The 23272-nt window shown below is 32.6% G+C and overlaps 2 protein-coding genes across 2 annotated transcripts in view; both read left to right on the top strand.

The window, feature by feature from the left end:
• Positions 1-11557: 11557 nt before the first annotated feature.
• Positions 11558-21222, top strand: LOC145318805 (uncharacterized). The gene is made up of 5 exons (XM_080160436.1): positions 11558-11609; positions 16587-16625; positions 17777-17856; positions 20247-20291; positions 21092-21222. Exons 1-5 carry the CDS (start codon positions 11560-11562, stop codon positions 21220-21222), a joined length of 345 nt encoding a protein of 114 aa, XP_080016562.1. The 5' UTR covers positions 11558-11559.
• A 1371-nt stretch (positions 21223-22593) lies between these two features.
• The window catches only part of LOC145331798 (uncharacterized), a 40727-nt gene continuing 40048 nt past the window's right edge, over positions 22594-23272 (top strand). Inside the window, exon 1 of the mRNA XM_080176642.1 lies at positions 22594-22617. The gene's annotated coding sequence lies outside the window, so the exon portion shown is untranslated. The remainder of the gene's footprint in view (positions 22618-23272) is intronic.

Raw genomic sequence — 23272 nt, 5'->3', positions numbered from 1 at the left:
TTATAACACTTGTATAGTGTCAGAACTAAATAATCAGAACATAAATGTATAAAAGTCAAACAAAATTGAAAGTAAATTTGTTGAAAAACTCAATAAATACAGAATAATGTTTAAGGACATACTTACATTTTTAGGACTTGATTGTAGAGATGCTTAGCTTATGATATTGTACTTTGTTGTCCTTGTAATCAGTATTCCAAAAATCAGATTAATCGGATAATTATATCATATAAAAATTTAATGTTTTGAAAAGTTAAAAATGGTCATGTTTAAAATGGACGTACGGACATTCTTATGATTATTTAAAAGAAACTACGTTTACTAAATCATACCTAACTACTACAGGAATCACCAAGCAAAGTTTTAAATCGACAGGACAATTCTAACATGTCTAAATTAACGAGAAAAGCGACTGACCGACCCTTATGATAGAAAAGCTTTGCTTTTAAAAATAGTTTAAAAGGTACTCTAATTATGTTGCTAGTACAAAATTCATTCTGTATTTTGATGACAAAGCTTCTATATATTCTTTTTTTTTGGGGGGGGGGGGATTTTTCATTTTTTTTGGGGGGGAGTGTCCCACTCCCCCAGGAAATTAGCTTATAACCATCACAGGACCAGTAGGTATATTCCCTGAAGAGTAGAGCCCAATCGGTTGTTGGTTACTGAGATCTTAAGCTTCAGACAGACAATCAGACAGACAGACATCGCACTACTTTGTATTATAGATTTGCACAAGATATCCAGGGAGGAAATTGCAGGATTGTAAATTATAATGTTACCCAAAGTTTTCTTAAAACTTTTGGGTACTTTGATTGCATCGTCAGTGGCTGGTATAAGTTATAAGTGTACGAACATTTCAACAAATAATTGTAAGGAAAGATATTTTTTTTAATTTTGTAAATGAACATAAATTTATTGTCTCATCACTTAATATTCCTGTATAATTTCATATGTTTGTTGATAGTTCAAAAACAAGGATGACAACATTTATAATTGAAAAGATTCCAAAATCAGAAGGAAGGACAAACGAACAATAACTCTTGTAGAGTGTCGGAACTTGATACTCAGAACATTATTTTGAAAATTTAAACATACTTTCATTTTTAGGGTTTATTTATAAAGATGATACGCACTCCAAATTGTACCTAACTGTTATGGAAATCAGCATGCAAAATTGATAGGACAATTCTAACAAGTCTAAACTAAACTAAAAGAGCTAACCATTACGGCCTACCCTGATTATAGAAAACTTCGCTTGTAATATCATATATGAATGCATGTTGATAGTACAAAATAAAACGTAGTATTGTTTGAGCAATTTTGCAACAAACTTATTTTATTTAAACTTATAAACTAATATTTTGTTTAATAAAGTTCTGACACTCTACAAATTTTATGTTCGCTTGACCTAACTTAATAATCTAGAGCTTTGCTTTCATGGATGTTGTCAACCCTTTAAAATCGAAGCTTTTCTATCTATAATAAGGGTCGGTTCGTACGTCTGTGCGTGACGGATAGCTCTTTTCGTTAATTTAGGCAAGTTATAATAGTCCTATTGATTTCAAACTTTTCATGGTGATTCCTGTAGTGGCTAGGTACGATTTAGAAAGCATAGCAACTATATAATCATTACCATAATGTCCGTACGTTCATTTTAAACATGCTCATTTTTTACTTTTTTGACAACACATTTTTTATCTTAGAATTATCCGATTTATCTGATTTTTGGTATACTGATTCCTATAACAAGGTACAGTTTTGTAAGCAAAGCATCTCTATAATCAAGTCCTAAAAAGTAAGTATGTCCTAAAAAGTATCATGTATTTAAGGTGTTTTGCAACAAATTTACTTACAATTTTGTTTAGACTTTTGCATTGATATCCTGCTTATTCAGTTCTGACACACTACAAGTCTTAATGTCTTTGTCCTTTCATTTCAGAGCTTCGCTTTTATGAATGTTGTCAACCTTATTTTAGTAGAATTCTTCATGAGTATACAACATATAAAATTTGATTACTTTAAACATAACAAGAATTTCAACATCCATAAAAGCGAAGCTTATCAAATTAGAAAGTCAAACAATCAATTATTCCCAATAAATTACAAGATGCTTTGAAATGGACATACTTACATTTAAGATTTTATTATAAATGATTCGCTTATAACATTATACCAAATGTTTGAAAACAACAGGACAATTCTAACATGCCGAAATATCTATTTAAGTTATCCGTTACGGACGGACAGACAGACGGACAGTTCCTAATTGTATATTAGCTTCGCTCTTAATGAAATTGTTATAATAAGGTTAAATTCACATGTAATTTCTCCATGTGTCTTTATTTAGAAATATTTTATATAATTCAAGAAATTAAGAAATTCAATTAAAATATCAAATATTTTATTTCATTAAGAAATTTGTACGAAGATCATATTAGGGTTTATTACATTATTATGCTTCCATAAGGATCTAAAGGGATAAGACCATGAAAAATAAACCAGTTTTGCTAGACCAGAGGGACCTTAGGCCCGGGCTAACAAAACTTGTATAGATCTAAGGATTTTTAATTTAATATTTGTGGAAAATTGTCTGTAAAAGATACTATGCATGATTTTTCAGTATGACCAAGAACCGGTTCTAATCCTGCGGATTTTAATTGCTTTCAAAGCCATACTTGAAATTCTATTTAAATATCAAATATTTTATTTTATTCAGGAATTTGTACGAAGAGCATAATAGGGTTTATTACATTATTATGCTTCCATTAAATACAGTAGTAAGTTTTTTTTGTCTGTAGCTTAAGATTTCGATAACTACTGAACCGATTAAATTCTCCATTTTCGGGAAGGTTCACTTAGATAGTTTTAGGCTATTTTAATTGAGCTTTAAGTCTTAGAGTGCAGTCAGGGGCGTCCAAGCATTTTATTTTGGGGGGGGTAAAATTTTTTTAAGGGGGGGATAATTCGGTTTTGGGGGGGGTAAAATGGAGCGCGAAGCGCGCCGCAAATTTCCCCCCCCCAAAAAAAAATTTTTACCCTGGGGGTAAAATTTGCTTGGGGGGGGGGGTAATTACCCCCCCCTGAAATCTGTAGGCAGGGGTAAAATTTGTTTACCCCCCCAAAAATTTACCCCTGGGGTAAATACCCCCTCCTAAATGGTTAGGGGTGCCTACGGCACCCCCAGGGTAGGGGTAAATTTTAAATGGGGGGGGGGGGTAATCGTCCCATTACTTCCCCCCCTTGGACGTCTATGAGTGCAGTATAGCATAATACACAGATATTACAAGCGGGGCTTTTCTATAATTAGGGTCGGTTTGTCCGTCCGTTGTCCGTCCGAGACAGATAGATTTTTTCGTTAATTTGGGCATGTTAGAATTGTCCTATCGATTTCAAATTTTGCATGATGATTCCTTTAATAGTTAAGTATGATTTAGAAAGCGTAGCAACTCTATAATTATAACAAGAATGTCCGTACGTCCATTTTAAACATGTTGATTTTTAACTTTTTTAACAACAAATTTTTATGTGATCTAATCATCCGATTGATCTGATTTTTGGTATATTAATTCCTGTCCATATGTCCATAAACATTATCCTGTATCAAGCAGTTTTTCAACAAATTTACTTACTTTAATTTTGGTTCGACTCTTATACATTTATATTCTGGTTATTCAGTTCTGACACTATATAAGTGTTAATGTCCGTTTCAGTGCTTCGCTTTTATGGATGTTGTCATCCTTGTTACCTAATATCTAACGTACTTTTGAAAAAGGGTTCGTTTCACAACTATTTAAAAGCGAAGCTTTTCTATAATTAAGATATGTCAGTCCATCCGTCCGTCCGTTCGTAATGGTTAGCACTTTTTGCAATTTTTAGACATTTCAGAATTGTCTATTTCAAACTTCGCTTGATGATTCCTATTATAGACAAGTACGATTTAAAACATACTGAGGTGGGTTCTTAAAAAAATTTTACCCCACTAAAATCAGTTTGGAACATTTTAACCAGTGCAGTGGGGAAAAGTACAAAATTTGGTAATATTGATTCTTAAAAAACTTTTACCCCACTTATTATAATGTTCCAAAATGAGTTTTTGAGTGGGGATAAGATATCCTCATTGGAACATTATTTTGAAATTTGGAAGATTTATTAGGTTTTTGTCTTTGTTGATTTTTTTAAACATGTTTTTTATGCTTAATTTAACCCTTAACGGTCGGGGGGGGGGGCGTTGAACGCCCCCCCATCCGGTTTTTTCTATCTCATTTTCTGTGTGTGAAAGATAAAGAGCCCAAACTGCTTGACTTTTTAAGTATGGGTATGACACATAACTGAGAGTTGGAATTTTTTGAATATCTCCATCTTGGCGGGCACAGGATGCCAGCAAACCTGGCAGGGTCATCCAGGTAAATAACAAAAATTTGTTTTTGACTTAAACAAAGCATTTTATCTTACCAAAATACTAAAATATCCTCTAGTAGTATATCCTCATATTAAATACAGGTGTTCAAGTCAATTTCAGGTTCCAGGTATGATCCTGCAGGTCCTGATCCTCCAGGTCTCCAGAAATCTTTAAAATGCTCCTGTGGCCGCAATTTTTGACTTAGAGACTTCAAATTTAAAACTTAAGCTTTTCTTACATGTCTACATAACATATTAAAATTTCATAAAGATCCGCCGCCGTTTTTCCGCCGACCGCCGACTGCGGCGGCTGGCAGCTGCCAAGTACAGCTGCGACCGCTGAAACGTATGTTTTGATATTTCAAATATAAATTTTAATAAAAATAAACATTTTTTGCAAAAAAATTTTTCTTCTAGCTTTAAAAATAAAAAAATTACAGCCGTTTAAAATTTTTAAGTAAAAAAGGACCTAAAAACAAAGGTTGTTGAATAAAAGGGTGAAGGAAGCGAAAATTGACCTTGACTTACTTAAGGTCGGAAATTCACCATAACACAGGGGACTTGCACAAAAAATTTTAGCCCTCTAGCTCTAATAGGAACTGAGATAATGAGGGGGGGCGTTGAACGCCCCCACCCCCGACTGATTAAGGTGCGGCAAGGGGCCCGACTGTTAAGGGTTAAATATTTGAAAAATCTCTGAATTAAAAAAAAAATATTCCAAATTTAATTGTGACTACCCCACTCGGTCTTTTGGAACATTATTTTGGTACACTATTTTTTTCAATTAAATTTTTTTTTAAGAATGACATTCGCATTTACCCCATTTAATGTTCCAAAAAAATGGGAAAACAAGGGAGAAATTGAGTGCTCCAAACGAGTGTTCCAAAGTTCAGTGGGGTAAGGTTTTTTAAGAACCCACCTCTGATTTGAATTTTTTACCAAAAAAATTTATATGATTAAACTATCATATTAACCCAATTTTTGTGATAATGATTCCTTGTATAACAAAGTACAATGTTATAAGCGAGGCATCTCTATATTTAAATCCTTAAAATGAAAGTATGTCCTTTTTCATTATCCTGTATAAAAGCAATTTTGCAACAAATTTATGCACAAATTAATGTGCTACGTATTAAGTTCTGACACTCTACAAGAGTTATTGTTCGTTTGTCCTTCCTTCTGATTGTAGAGCTTAGCTTTTATGGATGTTATCATCCTTGTTTGAAAGCTAAAAATAACGTTTTATCTTTATAGCAAGCTAATTTAATATATTTTTCCCTTTATAATACTTTTTTACGTAAGAAGGGAATAATCATGAATATAAAAGATACAAAATGTAAAAGCGGCTAAAAGCAGCCAATGAGATTTCTTGATGCCAATACAGCTTATAAAAAAATCAGACCTTTATCTTTAATAGAAACTGAGAAAATAAATTTTTTGTTTTCAATCAAGATTCCATAAAAATCCCCGAAATTATTAAGCCAACGAATAAGAAAAGTTTTTTGAATTGTGTAATAAACAGCCCAATGCTCCACACTATCTTAGTTTTAGATTAGCTTGCGCGAATTACTAACTCTATGCTTTTGCCATTTAAGAGATCTTTTTTTCTGTTGGGTGAAAATTTATTGACAAAGTCTCTATGAAAACTGATCATTTATGAGATCTTAGCAAACAGACAGACATTATGTTATTTTTATAATAATTTTTATAAATTTTCATAAATTTATTTGTATAAAAAGGACGTCCAAGGGGGGGGGGGTAAAGTAGTGATTTACCCCTACCATTTAGGAGGGTGTATTTTTGCGCGCCATTTTACCCATCAACCCCCCCCCCAAAAAAAAAAAAAAAATTACCTCCCCCATTAAAATTTTTTTACCCCCCCCCCCCCTCCCCAAATAAAAAAGCTTTGACGCCCCTGTTTATATATATATATCAGATCAGGAATCATAAAGGATAAGACAATCAAAATTGATATATGTACACCCTGAATGATAATAAACACAACTACCCCTTCTGTAGATTAAAATAATTGGTTGAATAGTTTGGACACTAGATTTATAAAAGTACCCAACGTTTCAAAGCCAACTAATGAGAGAACGTCATTATAAAACTTTGGAGACCCGTATGATTTTCAGTCCAATGTCCCCTCCCTCTCTCTTTAATAATTATTTATATCCCTTTTTTCAAAGCACTTGAAAAATCGACCAAACTAAAGTTCTCTGTTCTTGGAAGCGAAGCTTTCTACATTTGTGTTCGATTCAGTCCGTCCTTATGGACATCCGTTACAGTTAGCTCCTTAATTTAGGCATGTTAGAATTTTCCTATAAATAGATATCAAACTTGTTATGTTGATTCCTGTAACATTTAGGTAGTTACAATTTAGATAGAGCACCAATTCAAAATCATTACCAGTATGTCTGTATGTCCATTCTTAACATGATAATCTTTTAGATTAGATACAATGTTATATAAGCAAAGCATTTCTATATTCGAGTCTTAAATGTTTAAGTATATCTTTATTAAGCACTAGCGGCTTTACTGCTAGAGGCCTCTAGGGGCACTTGAGGAGGGGGGGGGGTGGAATTTGATAACCCAATTTCTTATTTTAGATTTTAAAAGAAAAAGTACCAAAAAAATTTTTAGGAGGTGGAAATTTTTTTTTAGTGGGGGGAGTGATTTTTATTTTTAGTTAAAAAAATTAATTTTTTTTGGGTAGGGAGTTATTTTTCATTTTTTGGGGGTTGGGGTGTCCCACCCCCCAAGAAAATAGTTATAACCTTCCCGGGACCTATGAAAAGCTACCCTGTTAAGGAGAACCCGAACGGTTGAGCGGTTAGCGAGATCCTTTGGTACAAACAAACAAACAAAGACCTTTTTACTTTATTATTAGGATTTAGTATTTAAGTAATTTCGGTATACATTTATACATAATTTTCGTCTTTTATGGATGTTGTCAACCTTGTAAAATTATATATTTACTGCAAGAATCAACCCTTATGAATATATAGAATTTTCCTTCTTTACTTTAGTAAATGGATTTATTATTACATCAGATTATCATGTACTCTAATAAAGTAAAACTTGTAGCTGGCTAAACTAACAATTAACAACCCCCATTACACCATCCTCTCCCCTCAAAGAATTGACCAATAAGTGATGTCCATTTTAGGAACCTAAATTGAAGACAATATTTCCCCTGTCATAATATCCACGTATATTCTATATCCAGTACAAGAATCAATCTGTATAAATATATAGAATTTCCCTTCTTATACTTTAGTATTACCTTATATTTCTAAGTGTTATATGAATGGCTTTAATGTGTTTCTGTTATGTCAATCATATGAATCGATATTTAAAAGTAACAGGATGTCTGTTTGTCTGTGTGTTTGTACCGAAGGATCTCGCTAACCACTGCACCGAGCGGGTTCTCCCTAACAGGCTAGCTTCTCATAGGTCCCGGGAAGGTTTATTTATAACTCTTTGGGGGGAGGGTACCACCACCCTCCCAAGAGAAATCGCCCCTAGAAAGAAATCCCCCCTCAAAATTTTTTTTAACTAAAATAAAAAAAGGGGGGAGGCGCCCCCCCCCCCAAAAAAAAATTCCCAATCCCAAATTTTTTTTACTTTTTCTTTTAAAATCTAAAATAATAAATTGGGTTATAAAGTTCGACTCTCCTCAAGTGCCCCTAGAGGCCTCTAGGGGCGTAGCCGCTAGTCAATATAAAAGTTACAGAATGTCTAAATGTCGTTCGGCTGACCGATATGATTCTAAATTTTTTTTATACATAAATATAGGCTTAACTTGTTTTCCAGTATGGCTTCAAAACCGATTAGTATTATCTGCTGGATTAGAACCGGTTCTCGGCCATACTGAAAAATTATGTATAGCATCGTATTACAGACAATTTTCCAAGAATACTAAAATAAAATTAACACCTGGTCTTAAGTCTATAACAAGATGCAATAAATAACTATTTCTCGTATTTATTCGAATCCGGTGGATAGGAACCGGTTCTCATCCATACGAAAAAACTATGTCTAGCATCGTATTATATCCAGCTTTCTACGAATATAAAAATGTACAATCATATCCTATATTCTATATCCGCGAAAAGCCGTTTATAATACGATGCGAGAAATAACTATTAATTTTTGAATAATCACCTAAAAAATAAGTAGTTCATCTTTTAAAAATATAATGAATGTTACTTATATAACAAGAACAGTAATACGTAGCGCAACCAAAAAAAAGTCAAATATTTATTCATTATTAAAATCAAACTAGATGAATAGTGTATCTTTTAAAATCAATCTATAAAGAAGGAACATTAAATTAGTTTCTAAATAACGTACGTACGTACATTGCATAGTAATAGACAGAGTAGCTTCGCTTCTAAATAAAAGTGCAAGTTTGCTTTCAAAAAAATATTTTTTTAACAATTTATAATATTTACAAGTGTTAAGTACAAAGCAAGCAGTTTTATAAATGTAGGGACATTTTTTCAACTAAATTATTTTTCCAGTATGGCTCCATAACCGATTAAAATCCGCTGGATTAGAACCGGTCTCATCCATACTAAAAAACCACGTCTAGTAACCCTCTACGGAAAGCTGTCTATAATACGACGCGATAAAAAAAATTATCATATGTGCTATCTGGTCCTCATACATACTTAAAAATCATGTATAGTATCGCATTTGTAAATAAAAATGCAAGCTGTATTTTTAACAATCTATGTATAATATTTACAAGTGTTAAGTACACAGTAAGCAGTTTAACATTTAAGCAATAAGAATAGGGACATTTTTTCAAAAATTTATTTTTAACATGGTATGATTATACTAGCGCTATGCCTCTAGAGACATCTCGTGAGGGAGGTCGGGGAGATTTCCCTCTCAAAAAAATTAGCAAACTATGAAAAGCTGAGACAGCATACAGTGGCACCAAAATAAATGATGTTATACACTAAAGTTGACCAATGAGAGGTCAGTATAAACTTTAGTTGACCAATTGTAAAATTTATACTGGCCTCTCATTGGTTATTTTATCGTATAAAGTCATTTTTTTGTTGCCACTTTACGGTGTCCCAAAAGGCTTAATTCTAAAGGTCCAGCGAGATCCTAAAAATCATACAAATATACTATTTTCGACATAATTTTTTTTTATAGATAATGTATCGCTGTGCAACTTTATTACCAGGCAGTATTATTTACGTAAATATTCAGGAAAAAACCGTTTGTTTGTTTGTAGAAAAAGGATCTAACTTTGGGGAGGGTATCTCCAACCTCCCAATGAAAAATTAATCCCACAAACCCCCCCCCCCATTTTTTAAAACTAAAAATTAAAAATTAAAAGTTTAAAGTTGTCTTTGTCAGATTATGTAATTTTTTCATTGTAGTATTTCTCTTTTGTCTTGTCTTTCCAGTATGGCCGTGAAATCATTTAAAACCAACCTATTTCCTCAGGATTAGAACCGGTTCATAGCTACACCGAAAAATCATGTATAGCATCGTATTACATACAATTTTCCACGAAAATGAAATTAAAAATCATAAAATCAATAACAGTTTTGTTAGTGCCTTTGTCCCTAAGGGTCTAACAAAACTGGTTTAGATCTTTTAATCATTTTAAAATCCGTGGAAAGCTGTCTGTTATACAATGCGATAAATAACTATTCACAACTTATGTAATTTTTTCCTTTTTCTTTGTAGTATTACTCTTTTGTTTCATTCTCTTTTTAAAACATTTTTTTTAATAGCGATGCTACATTGTACTTTATATGTTTATACGTCCACCAGTCCGTCCATTTTTTCGGCTGCTATTTAAGCTAGAGACTGCTGATAGTACGTTAGTCTGTCAGCCATTTTCTTTCTGTTTATTTTTAACCCATACAGATTGGACCCCAATTCCCACCTTAATAGATCGGGCTGGGGGGGGGGGGGGGGGGCTCAAAGAGCCCCCCCTTCTATCTCGGCTCCTGGTACAGATAAAGACGTAAAATTTTTTTCTGGTGGTTCATGTGTATTTTTAGAGAAAATTACTTTTTCTAGTCATAGCAGTCAGACCGCTCCTTAGCCGCTTTTTAGCGGCCAGCCGCTAAATTTTAAAACAGCTGTAGAGCGGCCAATTTTGCAGCTAGGATGACCAAATTTTAGGACGAATTTTTATTTTTCATAACAAAAAAATTACTTTTTCTGATCATCGCCGAAAAACGGCAAATAACGGAAACCGCCATTTTCGGCGGTTACGGCGGTAAAACGGCGGTTGGCGGCGCAAATTAATATTTTTATCTGTTTATTATCGCTCAAGGATTTACCAAAAAAAAATATAGGTCTCTAGCTGTAATAGAAGCCACGATATTCATGATATATGTCTGTAGTAAAAGCCGGACAAAAATCGGTCATAAAGTCGGTCAGGGAGCGGTCAAACGGTCATAACACCACTTTTCTCAGATGGTCATTAATATCTAAGTATTCACCAAGAAAAAAATAGGTTTCTACCTTAAAAGTCATAATGTAGAAATTAAGATTTATTTAGAATTTTTTCAAATTTTTTTTGCTACCCAACCGACTTTGACCGGACACCACGACCGACACAGACCAGATATCCTAATAAAATCAACTCTTGCCGACGTATAATTACTAAACTTAAAAAGTCATGAAGTTACAGCTCTCCATCTTACCTACAAAAAAAATGAGATTGAAAAAACTAGAGGGGGGGGGGCTCTTTGAGCCCCCCCCCCCCGATCTGTAAGGGTTAAACCACTGACCATTCATGATTAATATTTTTTGAGCTTTGCTACTTATGGATGTTACAATACATGTTTTATCCTTTATTAAAATTCTTTTTTTATAGATATGATAATATCCTTTTTTTATTTAATTATATAATCCTTAAATAATTCTTTATTGTCCTTGAATTTTAAAAAAAATATTTGATCAAATTTAAAGTGATGGGAAAAACCACTTATAAAACAACCTCACCCAACCTCATTCCAGGGACGTCTAAGCTTTTTATTTTAAGGGTGGCAAAGCTTTGGGTTTTTTAATTGAGGGGGTATAATTAGTGGTTTCTAGAGGCCTCTGGGGGGAGTATCTGCAAAGTAATCAATAAACCAATATATGATATTTTACTTTTAGAAAATCTAGATAATAATGGAGTACATAAACAAGGCATTGGTTAACCCCTCACCTCATTATAAAAGGTACAAATTTGCTGAAGACATACACCTAACATACCGAGAATGTACAGTGTACACAAGCTTTAATATAATGGAGTACATTAACAAGGCATTGGTTAACCCCTCTCCTCATTATAAAAGGTACAAATTTGCTAAAGATATCCACCTAATATACCGAGAATGTACACAAGTTTTAATATAATGGAGTACATTAACAAGGCATTGGTCATGGACAACCCCTCACCTCATTATAAAGGTATAAATTTGCTAATGACAGGCAACTAATATACAGAGAATGTAAGTTTTAAAAGTATAGGGTAAGTAATATGGTTGGCAATTAGGATGAATTTGAAATTCAGCGGCTAAGGCTTTGAGAAGCATATCATTTATTTTTAGTAAAAAATCTATTGATAAAACTTTATATATTCTTATGAATTTTGCAAGATAAGCGGATAAATGTGCTGTTTTTACCTTACTTTTTAAAAGCGAAGCTTTTCTATAATTAGGGTCGGTCCGTACGTCCGTAACGGATAGCTTTTTTCGTTAATTTAAACAGGTTAGAATGGTCCTATAGATTCCAAACTTTGCATGGTGATTCCTGTAGTAGTTAGGTACAATTTAGAAAGCGTAGCAACTCTATAATCAATACCAGAATGTCCGTATGTCCATTTTAAACATGTTGATTTTTTTACTTTTTTAATAACAATTTTTTATGTGATAAAATCATCCGATTGATCTGATTTTTTGATTATTACAATAAGATACAATATTATGAGCCAAGCATCTCTATAATCAAGTATTAAAATGTCAGTATGTCCTTAAACAGAATTCTGTATTTAAGAAGTTTTGCAACAAATTTACGTATAATTTTGTCAAACCTTATTTACTAAGAATATTTGCGATTACTTTTATATAATGAAATCTTCCAATTTTTAACATTTACAAAACAGCCTGCTTTATTGCATCAAGATCCATGACATATCTACATAGGAAATAATTTATATAAATGAGCTCGAGTCTTCCAATGGTAAAGTGTTTAAAACTCATTGTGCTCCAATAATCCTCATTAAACTCTCATTGACCAAAGCGATAAGACCTTTATCCTATTTGTTTATGGAATGAATTAAGTTTTTTACTTCATGTAGATATTTGAATTACTTTGAAGTATTTAATCCTTATTTCATAAATAAAAAATATACATTCGTAATAGAGTAAATCTAGCTAAGAAAACTGTATTTTAAACGAATTCGATTGTGGCGACACTTCCTTTGTGTTAAAATATTAAAACTAAAATTTTAATCATATTAACCCTTTGGTGATGGTAATGTGAAAAAAATATAATTGAAAAAATCTTTTTAAAATCATTTAAATTAATAAATATTTACTTCTTTCTTTTAGACTAGTGGCTACGCCCCTAGAAACCTCTAGGGGCACTTAAGGTTGGAAGGGGAAAAATCAACATCTTCCCATTTTTAATTTGAGTTTCAGAAGAGTAAAAATATTTTTTGGGGGAGGGGGGTGAAGACACCCTCCCCAAAAATAGTTTAAAACCTTCCCAGGACCTATAAGAAGCTTCACTTTAAAGGAGAACAATATTGGTGTAGCGGTTAGCGAGATCCTTCAGGACAGACAAAAAACGCTTACTACTTTATATAATAGGATAGTAATGGCGGGGGAGGAAAATTGATTTATTGAGAAATAGATAAATAGATATGTACTTATAGAAAACTAGCCAATAGCGATATAGTTATATTGAGCCAACTCTAGTATTTTCATATTTTGTATATTCAGTTCTGACACTCAACAAAAGTTAATGTTCGTCTGTTATACCGTTTCAGAGCTTTGCTTTTATGGATGTTGTCATCCTTGTTTTATGTATGTTTTTATCATTTTAAATAATTGTCATGAGTTTTAAACAAACATTGTTTTAATTGGAATAAATTTTGTCTAAATTTTCCTTATGTTTTATAAGTAAACACTGGCACAATACGTCCCCAGTTAGTAGCGAAGCTTTTCAATAATCAAAAAGAAAGAAAAAAAAGAGGGAGAAAAAGAAATAGGATGAGATAGAGAAAAAAGAAAGAGATTAAAGAGAAAGAACAAGAATGAAAGTGGGAAAAGTAGAGAGAGAGAGATAGAGAGATAGAGGGAGGGGGGGAGGAAGAGATTAAGAGATAGCTTTAAAAAATAGAAAAAGAATAAACATGTCAACAACAAAAAACTTTTTGGAGTAGCTTCGCTATAAAAGATAAGTTTAGATGAAAAGCTAGAAAATGTGCAATTCCATTTGTATTTTTTTACTTACAGTTGTAAAAAAAAATATGATTGATTTATCTTTATATGTACGTATTAAGATAATTGTATATCGCTCCAGGTGCTTCTAGAGGCCTTGACGCTAGTTAGATAAAAAACAAAAATTAAACATACATAAACATACTTATTTCATGTTTGCGAAATTGAGTTACAATATGTGCAAATTTCTTGTGCTTTTTTATCTTTTTTTGTGTGTAAAAATACAAATGATTTACCATTATATAAAAGTAATAGGATTCGAATTTGCTAGTATATAATTATACATAAGGATGATACCATTGCATTGTATTAAATAAAAAATTTTGTATACAAGGTTGCGTGATTATCTGTCGTCAGAAAAATATACAAACTAATAAAATATGCAAGTTGGTTCTAACAATAGTGGCGCGCGGTTTCTTTTTGGAGCAAAGCTACTCAACACGTTTTTTATTGTGTTTTAACACTTTTTTGCGAACTAAATCCTTATAATGAAGTAACAGGATCTCTGTGTGTCTATTTGTACCGCTGAAACTATATGGTTCTCCTTTACAATGTAGCTTCTCATGGGTCCTGGGAAGGTTTATAACTATTTTGGGGAAGGGTACCACTATCTTCCCAAGCGAAAACGCCCCACCAAAAAAATAGATTTTTATTCTCAAGAATACCGTTGTATATCCTAAAGTAATGGGATGTTTATCTCTATTTATATTTATCCGTTAAGAACCATAAATGGACAAACTGATTAATTCTTAATTATATTGCCAAGAAATACATTTAAAAAATCATTTTAAATGAAAATCCTTTTTAGAGCGTAACCTATATAGGGTAGAGGCGAAGCAACCAAAATTAGTTGAAAATCTATACCAGCTTTTGGAAATATTTTTTCTTGTATTTTTTTGTGTTACGTTTACAACTATAAACGGTTATTTACACAAAAACAAGGATGACAACATCCATAAAAGCGAAGCACTGAAACGGTAGGACAAACGGACATCAACACTTATAGTATAGTATCTGAACTGAAAAATCGGAACATAATGTATAAATGTCGAATCAAAATTGTAGGTAAATTTGTTGAAAAACTGCTTAAAAACAGGATAATGTTTATGGACATACTTACATTTTTGGACTTGATTATAGAGTTGCTTCGCTTATAATATTGTTCTTTGTTGTCCCAGGAATCAATATACCAAAAATCAGATCAAACGGATAATTAAAACACTTGAAAATTTGTTGTAGAAAATCAACATGTTTAAAATGGACGTACGGACATTCTGGTAATGATTATAGAGTTGCTACGCTTTCTAAATCGTACCCAACTACTACAGGAATCATCATGCAAAGTTTGAAATCGATAGGACAATTCTAACATGCCTAAATTAACGAATAAAAGCTATCCATCTCGGACGGACGGACGGACGTACGGACGGACGGACGGACGGACCGACCCTAATTATAGAAAAGCTTCGCTTTTAAAAAGGCGTAATAAAAAAGGGAGGATAAATGAACGTGGGTAGGGTATATTTTTAGTAAGGGGGGATAGATCATCTTAAAAAAATCCTTTTTCCCCTACCATTAGTAAGATGCGTTTTTATGTGTCAGTCTAAAGCAAAAAGTCCCCAAAGTAGTTTTGAAAATGATGTCTTATTTTTGCTAAAAACTTTTAATTGGGTTGAATAAAACAAATTTGGGGGTTCATATTAATTTACTGTTGATTGTCCTATCCCTGAACACGAAAGGGTTAAGTGAGTGAATGGGGATATTTTCAGGGAGTAAGGGAGGGGACAATGGATCGAATATTCAATTTTTAGGAGTCTTAGACTTTTGGTACTGGCTTAAAGGCAATGTGCAAAAATTTGGGGTTGAAAGGGTTCCAATAGATTTAATTACATAATGGTTACGTCAGTCTGATGTGCTAGTAATCTAATTTTCAAATGAATGTTTTTTTCTTTTCTTTTTTATAGTTTTCTGAATTTTATTAACACACCCTTTAAAATTTCCTTACTATTTTCTGGATAAATCTGAATTAATTACCCATTGTCCCCTCCCTTAATCCCTGGGATATTTTAGTGAATTTTAGTGCCAAGCCAATTTTACAACTTTAAATGATCTATAAAAAGTCATACTTTGGTGCTTCCCCGGAAAGTGCCGAGCGAACACAAAATTAAACCATCCCATTATTTTTGAAACTCCCTATACTAAAGTAACAGGATGTCTACGTGTCTTTGTGTTTGTGTGTTTGTTTGTACCGAAGGATCTCGCTAACCGCTGAAATGATCGGGTTCTCCTTAACAGGATAGCTTCTCATAGGTCCCGGGAAGGTTTACAACTATTTTCTTGGAGGGTGGGACACCCTCAACCCCCCCCCCAAAAAATACTTACTTTAGATCAGGTTAGGTTATATTGGGTTCTAGTTAGCACCGCAGGGTTAGGACCTCTCGAGGGGTTCAGTCATCATCATCATCGCCATTTATCTCTTCTTTTCAGAGCATAGGCCACGCACAATGGTTCTCCATTTATCTTTGAATTGGGCCTCAGTAGAGGCATCATTGAAAAAGGATAGATTCTCATCTTTCAGTTCATCCAGGATTACCCTTCTCCAGCTTGTTTTTGGTCTACCTGGAGGGTTTAGTGCTTCAAATCAACTTTAAGGGAAATATTATAGATTTCTGTATTGACGACTTTTACTGCATGATATTATTATTTCAGGGATGTTCAAGTTTGGAGAAAAGAAGAAAATAGGCACAGGTACCAAAAGTTTTATAACTTATTCGTTGGCTAATAAGCTGTGAATACTTTTATATACTTTAATTGGTTGGTTCCAAAATTTTCAATCAATTTTGTCTTGATATGTCTGAGTAAACTAAAAAACGAAGCTTTTCTATAATTAGGGTCTGTCCGTCCGTAACGGATAGCTTTTTGCGTTAATTAAGGCTTGTTAGAATTGTCCTATCGATTTCAATCTTTGCATGGTAATTCCTGTAGTAGTTAGGTACTATTTAGAAAGCGTAGCAACTCTATAAATATTACAAGAATGTCCGTACGTCCATTTTAAATATGTTGTTTTTTTTGCTTTGTTTACAACGAATTTTTATGTGATCTAATAATCCGATTGATCTGATTTTTTGTATATTGATTCCTGGGACAACAAAGTACAATATTATAAGCAAAGCAACACTATAATCAAGTCCTAAAAATGTAAGTATGTCCATAAACTTTATTCTGTATCAGCAGTTTTTCAACAAATGTTGTGTCGACTCTTATACATTTATATTCTGATTATTCAGTTCTGACACTATACAAGTGTTAATGTCCGTTTGTCCTACCGTTTCAGTGCTTCGCTTTTATGGATGTTGTTATCTTTGTTGTAATGATTAGTTAACCTTTCAATGGAAGATTCAAATTAGTCTAACGATGATTTTAAACTAATTTAATTTTAGATTTAAGCCTTGGAATAGCTTTAGGCTATTTTTCTGCGTTTCTATACTCTTTGAATAAAGAGCACCTAGATGCTAGAGGCGCAACCGTTGGTAAAATGTAAAGTATTACCATGATTTTTTGTCTTTATTTTTAAAGGAATAGAGACCTCTAGGGGCACTTAAGTAGGGGGAGTTGAATTCTAAAACCCACATTTTAAAATTTAATTTAAAAAAGTGGTGGTACCCTTCCTCATAATGGTTATAAACCTTCTCATGACCTACCCTACTAAGAAGCTACCCTGTTAATGAGAACCCGATCGGTTCAGCGGTTAGAGAAATCCTTCGGTACAAACACACAAAAAATAAAAACCTATCACTTTATTATAAGGATTTTTAATCAAATCTTTATATTTATTTGTGGTTATATAGTTTTAATTGACAAACAGACATTCAAAAACTATATTAGTCTATTTTTTATAGGGGTCTTAACGAATTCGCAGAGAAAAAGAAACCTCTACGAGAAACTCATTATCTACGTAGCACAATTTTTCAACCTGGAGGTATCTATCTATTTGAGTGTCTATCTATATATCTATCTATCTAACAATCTACCTATTTATCTATTTATCTTTGAGGGAAACCCATTATCTACGCAGCACAATTTTTCAACCCGGAGGTATCTATCTATCTATTTATGTATCTATCTATCTATCTACCTATATGTATGTCTATCTTTGAAAGAAAATCATTATCTACGCAGCACAATTTTTCAACCTGGAGGTATCTATCTATCTATTTATGTATCTATCTATCTATTTATGTATCTATCTATCTATTTATGTATCTATCTATCTATTTATGTATCTATCTATCTATTTGTGTATCTATCTATCTATTTATGTATCTATCTATCTATTTATGTATCTATCTATCTATTTATGTATCTATCTATCTATATATCTAATATCTATCTATCAACCTATATATCTGTCTATCTTTGAGAGAAACCCATTATCTACGCAGCACAATTTTTCAACCCGGAGGTATCTATCTATCTATCTGTGTGTCTATCTATCTATCTGTGTGTCTATCTATCTATCTGTGTGTCTATCTATCTATCATTGTGTCTATCTACATATTTTTGTTTATCTCCATGCCTTTCTATATTTATCTCTCTACCTAGATAAATATTTTCAATCTGTATATCTATGCCTATCTATCAATCTAGTTCTAGAGGTGTGTCTATCTATTAATCTGTAGGTCTATCTCTCTATCTTGTATCAATCTATTATATATCTATCAATCTGGTTGCCTACCTGTGTCTATATATCTTTTTATCAATTCATCATATATATTAAAATATGATTTATATTTTTTAATCTTTTTGTCTATCTATCTATCTATCTATCTACCTATCTATCTATCTATCTATCTATCTATCTATCTATCTATCTATCTATCTATCTATCTATCTATCTATCTATCTATCTATCTATCTATCTATCTATCTATCTATCTATCTATCTATCTATCTATCTATCTATCTATCTATCTATCTATCTATCTATCTATCTATCTATCTATCTATCTATCTATCTATCTATCTATCTATCTATCTATCTATCTATCTATCTATCTATCTATCTATCTATCTATCTATCTATCTATCTATCTATCTATCTATCTATCTATCTATCTATCTATCTATCTATCTATCTATCTATCTATCTATCTATCTATCTATCTATCTATCTATCTATCCCTCTATCTATCTATCTATCTATCTATCTATCTATCTATCTATCTATCTATCTATCTATCTATCTATCTATCTATCTACCTATCTATCTATCTACCAATATATCTATCTATCGCACATTTAGAAAAAAGGAACTTTCAAGATAACGTAACTTTTGTAAAAAATTTGAAAACTGAAACTATCTATCTATCTATTAAGCTAATTATCTATCTGTTTTATCTATCTATCTATATCTATCTATTAAGATAAAATTACGCTTTAAAAAATATGAATTCTCAAGATAACGTAACATGTTCTAAAAAACGGATAATACAAGAACAAATCCAAATACAGCACAGTTTTTTACTTTCACTAGAGGTTTTTAGGGGTACTTGAGGGAAAAGAGGGGGGGGGGGGATGACGACACATCACTTAAAAGAAAAAGCTTTAAAAAGAAATTTTTGAGTTTTTTTTTGCTAGGGGCAATTTCTCTTAAGAACCAACCTTCCCCAAAATAGTTTGTCTGAAAGCTTCACTGTAAAGGAGAATCATATCAGCTTAATGTGGTTAGCAAGATTCCTTGCCACCTACTACCCACAGTCTTACAAACAAACACACAGACAAACATCTTGTTACTTTTTATTTATAATAGCTAATAAATACCAAACCTAGTAATTTGTCTCTAAATCAAATCATTTTAGGAACCGAAAAACATGCATGAGTATAGAGTACCTTCGCTACTATAAATTAAATATTGCTGTCTTTGAAAATTTTGCACAATTTTTCGGCGGTTTTCTTAATCATTAGATATCTTATAATTACAGTAGAATAGTATCTTCATATAGAATGGAAATTTACTGTTTTACTTCTGTAATTAATGGACTTTAGGAGTAACATCTCAATGATAAAATGGAAAGTTGATTTTTTTGCTTTAAGTTAAAGAAATTGTAACTTTCAAACGTACAAAATATGGTTGTTTGAAGCTAAAGATCTCAGAAATAGTTGGTCCAAATGAGTTTTTATATTTTGAAAAACCTTTAAAAATTATTTTGCTTAATTTTATTATCTATCTTACCATCAAATATATATCTATTAATTTCTGTCTATCCATTATTTATCTGTCATTACATAAAAAACATATCTATCCATCAAATATATATCTTGATCTATTCATTATCATTATCTATCTCTCTATCTATGGTATCTATCTAGGAGAGAATACGAAAATTGGAACGGGTCGCCTGCCGTGTTCTCTAGGTAAATATTCTTTGGAATGGTGTCAAGAAAATCGATATATTAATTTGACGTTGTACCAGATTTTCATGTGCTCATATAAAGTGATGCTCGCAGCTGGCCAAAATAACGATATCCCCCCCCCCCTTTATACCAACCCTCCCCCCCCTACTGTATAAACGAACTGACCAATAATGTGTCGGTATGTAATTCTTGTATTCCCCGGCAAGTTCGAACCCATTAATCCCTTTTTTCCTTACACCAGAATTCCCCAGAGAATGAGTGTGTTATGCGGCATTCCTAACTATCTCCGCGCGTGGCTTGTAAACGAACAAAAGAGACGCGCACTTTTCCTTTGATAAGTCCCACGTGAGGAGCTACGTGAATGAAAATAATGTATTGCTTGAATATACATGAGCTCTGATGTGTGGAATATCTCAAATAAGCCTTCCTGCTTAGTTTGACATCATATGTGACTTACTGTTTTCATGGTAATAAATACACATTCGTAAACTTCACTATGTTGGTCATTCGGAGGGCTTCGAGATAAGATTTCGAGAACGGCTAGGCATTGCGTTCCGAAACAAATAAATTAGGTCCAAATTAGCAAGCAGAATCGACAACAAATTTTCCCCTGTCAATATATTCACCACGTATATCCTATATCTATTGTCAAGAGGATGGATGGATCTTAAGAAAAAGGGAAAACAATAGGATAGATTTAAGTACATCCCCAAGGATGATCGACAAAATTAATCCTTCTGTAAAGTGAATAAAAAGTTTGAACACTATTAGTTCTTTTCTAATGAACTCATTTATTTCAGCTGAACGACCGGTGACCCCACCAAAACCGAAACCCTGGCTGAACTCAGAACAATCCTGGAATCAGGAAAAAATATATCAAAATGATTCAGGAACCTTAAGGGATAAGACATTGGACACACATATAGACTGATGGTCAGACAAAAGTAACCCCACCAAAACCGAAACCCTGGTTTAACAATCCTGGAATCAGAAAAAAATATCAAAATAACTAACGAAAGTGTCATGTTTGACGTCATAAAAATACGTCAAAAAAGGGAAGGATGATAGGAGAAATGGAAAAAAATTAGAGTGGGAGAGGGTTGGGATTATTCAGCTTTACATCAGATAGAGAGATAGACAGACATAAGGACAAACAAACATACATTCAGACAGACATATAGACAGACAGACAAACATACATACAGACATATAAACAGACGGACAGACAAACATACATACAGACAGACGGACTGACAAACATACATACATACAGAGAAACCTACAGACAGACAAACATAATGACTGACTGACAGACAAACAAGACAGACAAACATACATACATACAGACAAACATAATGACTGAATGACAGACAAACAAGACAGACGGACAGACAGACAAACGTACAGACAGATATATATACAGTCAGACAGACAAACATACATACACACAGACAGACAGACATATAGACAGACAAACATACATACTGACAGACAAAAAGACAGACGGAAAGACAAATAAACATACAGACTGACAGATATATAGACAGACAGACAGACAAACATACATACAGACAGACAAATAGACAGACGAAGAGACAAATAAACATACAGACTGACAGATATATAGACAGACAGACAGACAAACATACATACAGACAGACAAATAGACAGACGGAGAGACAAATAAACATACAGACTGACAGATATATAGACAGACAGACAGACAAACATACATACAGACAGACAAATAGACAGACGGAAAGACAAATTAACATACAGACTGACAGATATATAGACAGACAGACAGACAAACATACATTCAGACAGACAAATAGACAGACGGAAAGACAAATAAACATACAGACTGACAGATATATAGACAAACATACAGACAAACAGACAAAGAGTGTTAAGACTCCAAATATAAGATTGATATTTACCATATGTACCAGGATTTATCACAAATTTCGTAGTAACTTTAATCATTCAAAAGGACCGCTGTAGATTCCCTAATAATAATAGACAAAATTACCCCTTTTGTAAGTTAAAATTGTTTGCTGAAAATGACAATGAATTATAATTGGATGTACATCCTCCCAATAAGAATGAACAAAATTAACCCATATTTAGATTTAAATTATCAATTGAAACGTTTAGAGAATACTAGTTTAAACCAACCAATCAAGATTTGATAAAAGTTCCCAAGGTTTTAAAGCCAACAAATTAGAAAAAAAACATCGGGAACCGGTCAATGTCCCAAAAGTATATAATAAAATTTTGATATATTTATAATTATTCAGGCCAAAGCAGTGATCAGTCAATATAGGTAAAATATAAAAGTATCCGCTGTATTAGAACCGGGGATCAAGTCAAGCTGAGTGTGCCAATGGCAACAATTAAAACAGAGCGTGCCAATATTCCCCCTAGTCAAGTAGAGTATGCTAATATTCCTCCAAGTAAAACATAGCATGCCAATATTTCATCAAGTAAAGCATAGTATGCCAATAGTTTATCCTTGTTATTGTTATAAATATATTTATGTCTTAAAAGGGGCGGAGATAAAAATTATTTAAGGGGGATTAGGGTATTAATGTTTTCCGTAATTGAATAATTAAAAAAGGCCGAAAAATTATGGTTAAGGAAATGAAAATTTAGAAATTCTCTTATATAACATATTGAAATTTATTACAAAGGATTATATTAAACAGAAACAAGAATGATAATATTTATAGAACTTCTGTCTAAAGTCAAGTAACAACATGTAATATTGTCATATTTAAAGGTATTAAATTGAAAGTACATTTATTTAACATACGAAAATTGGCTACTTATTTGACTGACTCTAAATGTTGGGAAAAAAGTTTAAAATGACTGCACGGTCAGAAAAAGTTAACTATAGAGTAGCTTCGCTACTTATATGATAATGACTCAGGATTTAAGAATATTCATTTAAGTCTAATATTTATTATATAGGTTTCATT

The sequence above is a fragment of the Acartia tonsa genome, chromosome 1 (assembly GCF_053477335.1).
Source record: "Acartia tonsa isolate MP-2025a chromosome 1, ASM5347733v1, whole genome shotgun sequence".
NCBI classification, from domain to species: domain Eukaryota; kingdom Metazoa; phylum Arthropoda; class Copepoda; order Calanoida; family Acartiidae; genus Acartia; species Acartia tonsa.
This window is presented reverse-complemented; position numbering and strand designations above follow the sequence as displayed.

Bases quoted from the DNA above. Each gene is read 5' to 3' on its own strand.
- LOC145318805 (XM_080160436.1), top strand. From the start codon at position 11,560: ATGGAGTACATAAACAAGGCATTGGTTAACCCCTCACCTCATTATAAA. The intron at 11,610-16,586 runs GTACAAATTTGC...TTATTATTTCAG, and splicing joins CCCTCACCTCATTATAAAAG to GGATGTTCAAGTTTGGAGAA. The intron at 16,626-17,776 runs GTACCAAAAGTT...TATTTTTTATAG, and splicing joins AAAGAAGAAAATAGGCACAG to GGGTCTTAACGAATTCGCAG.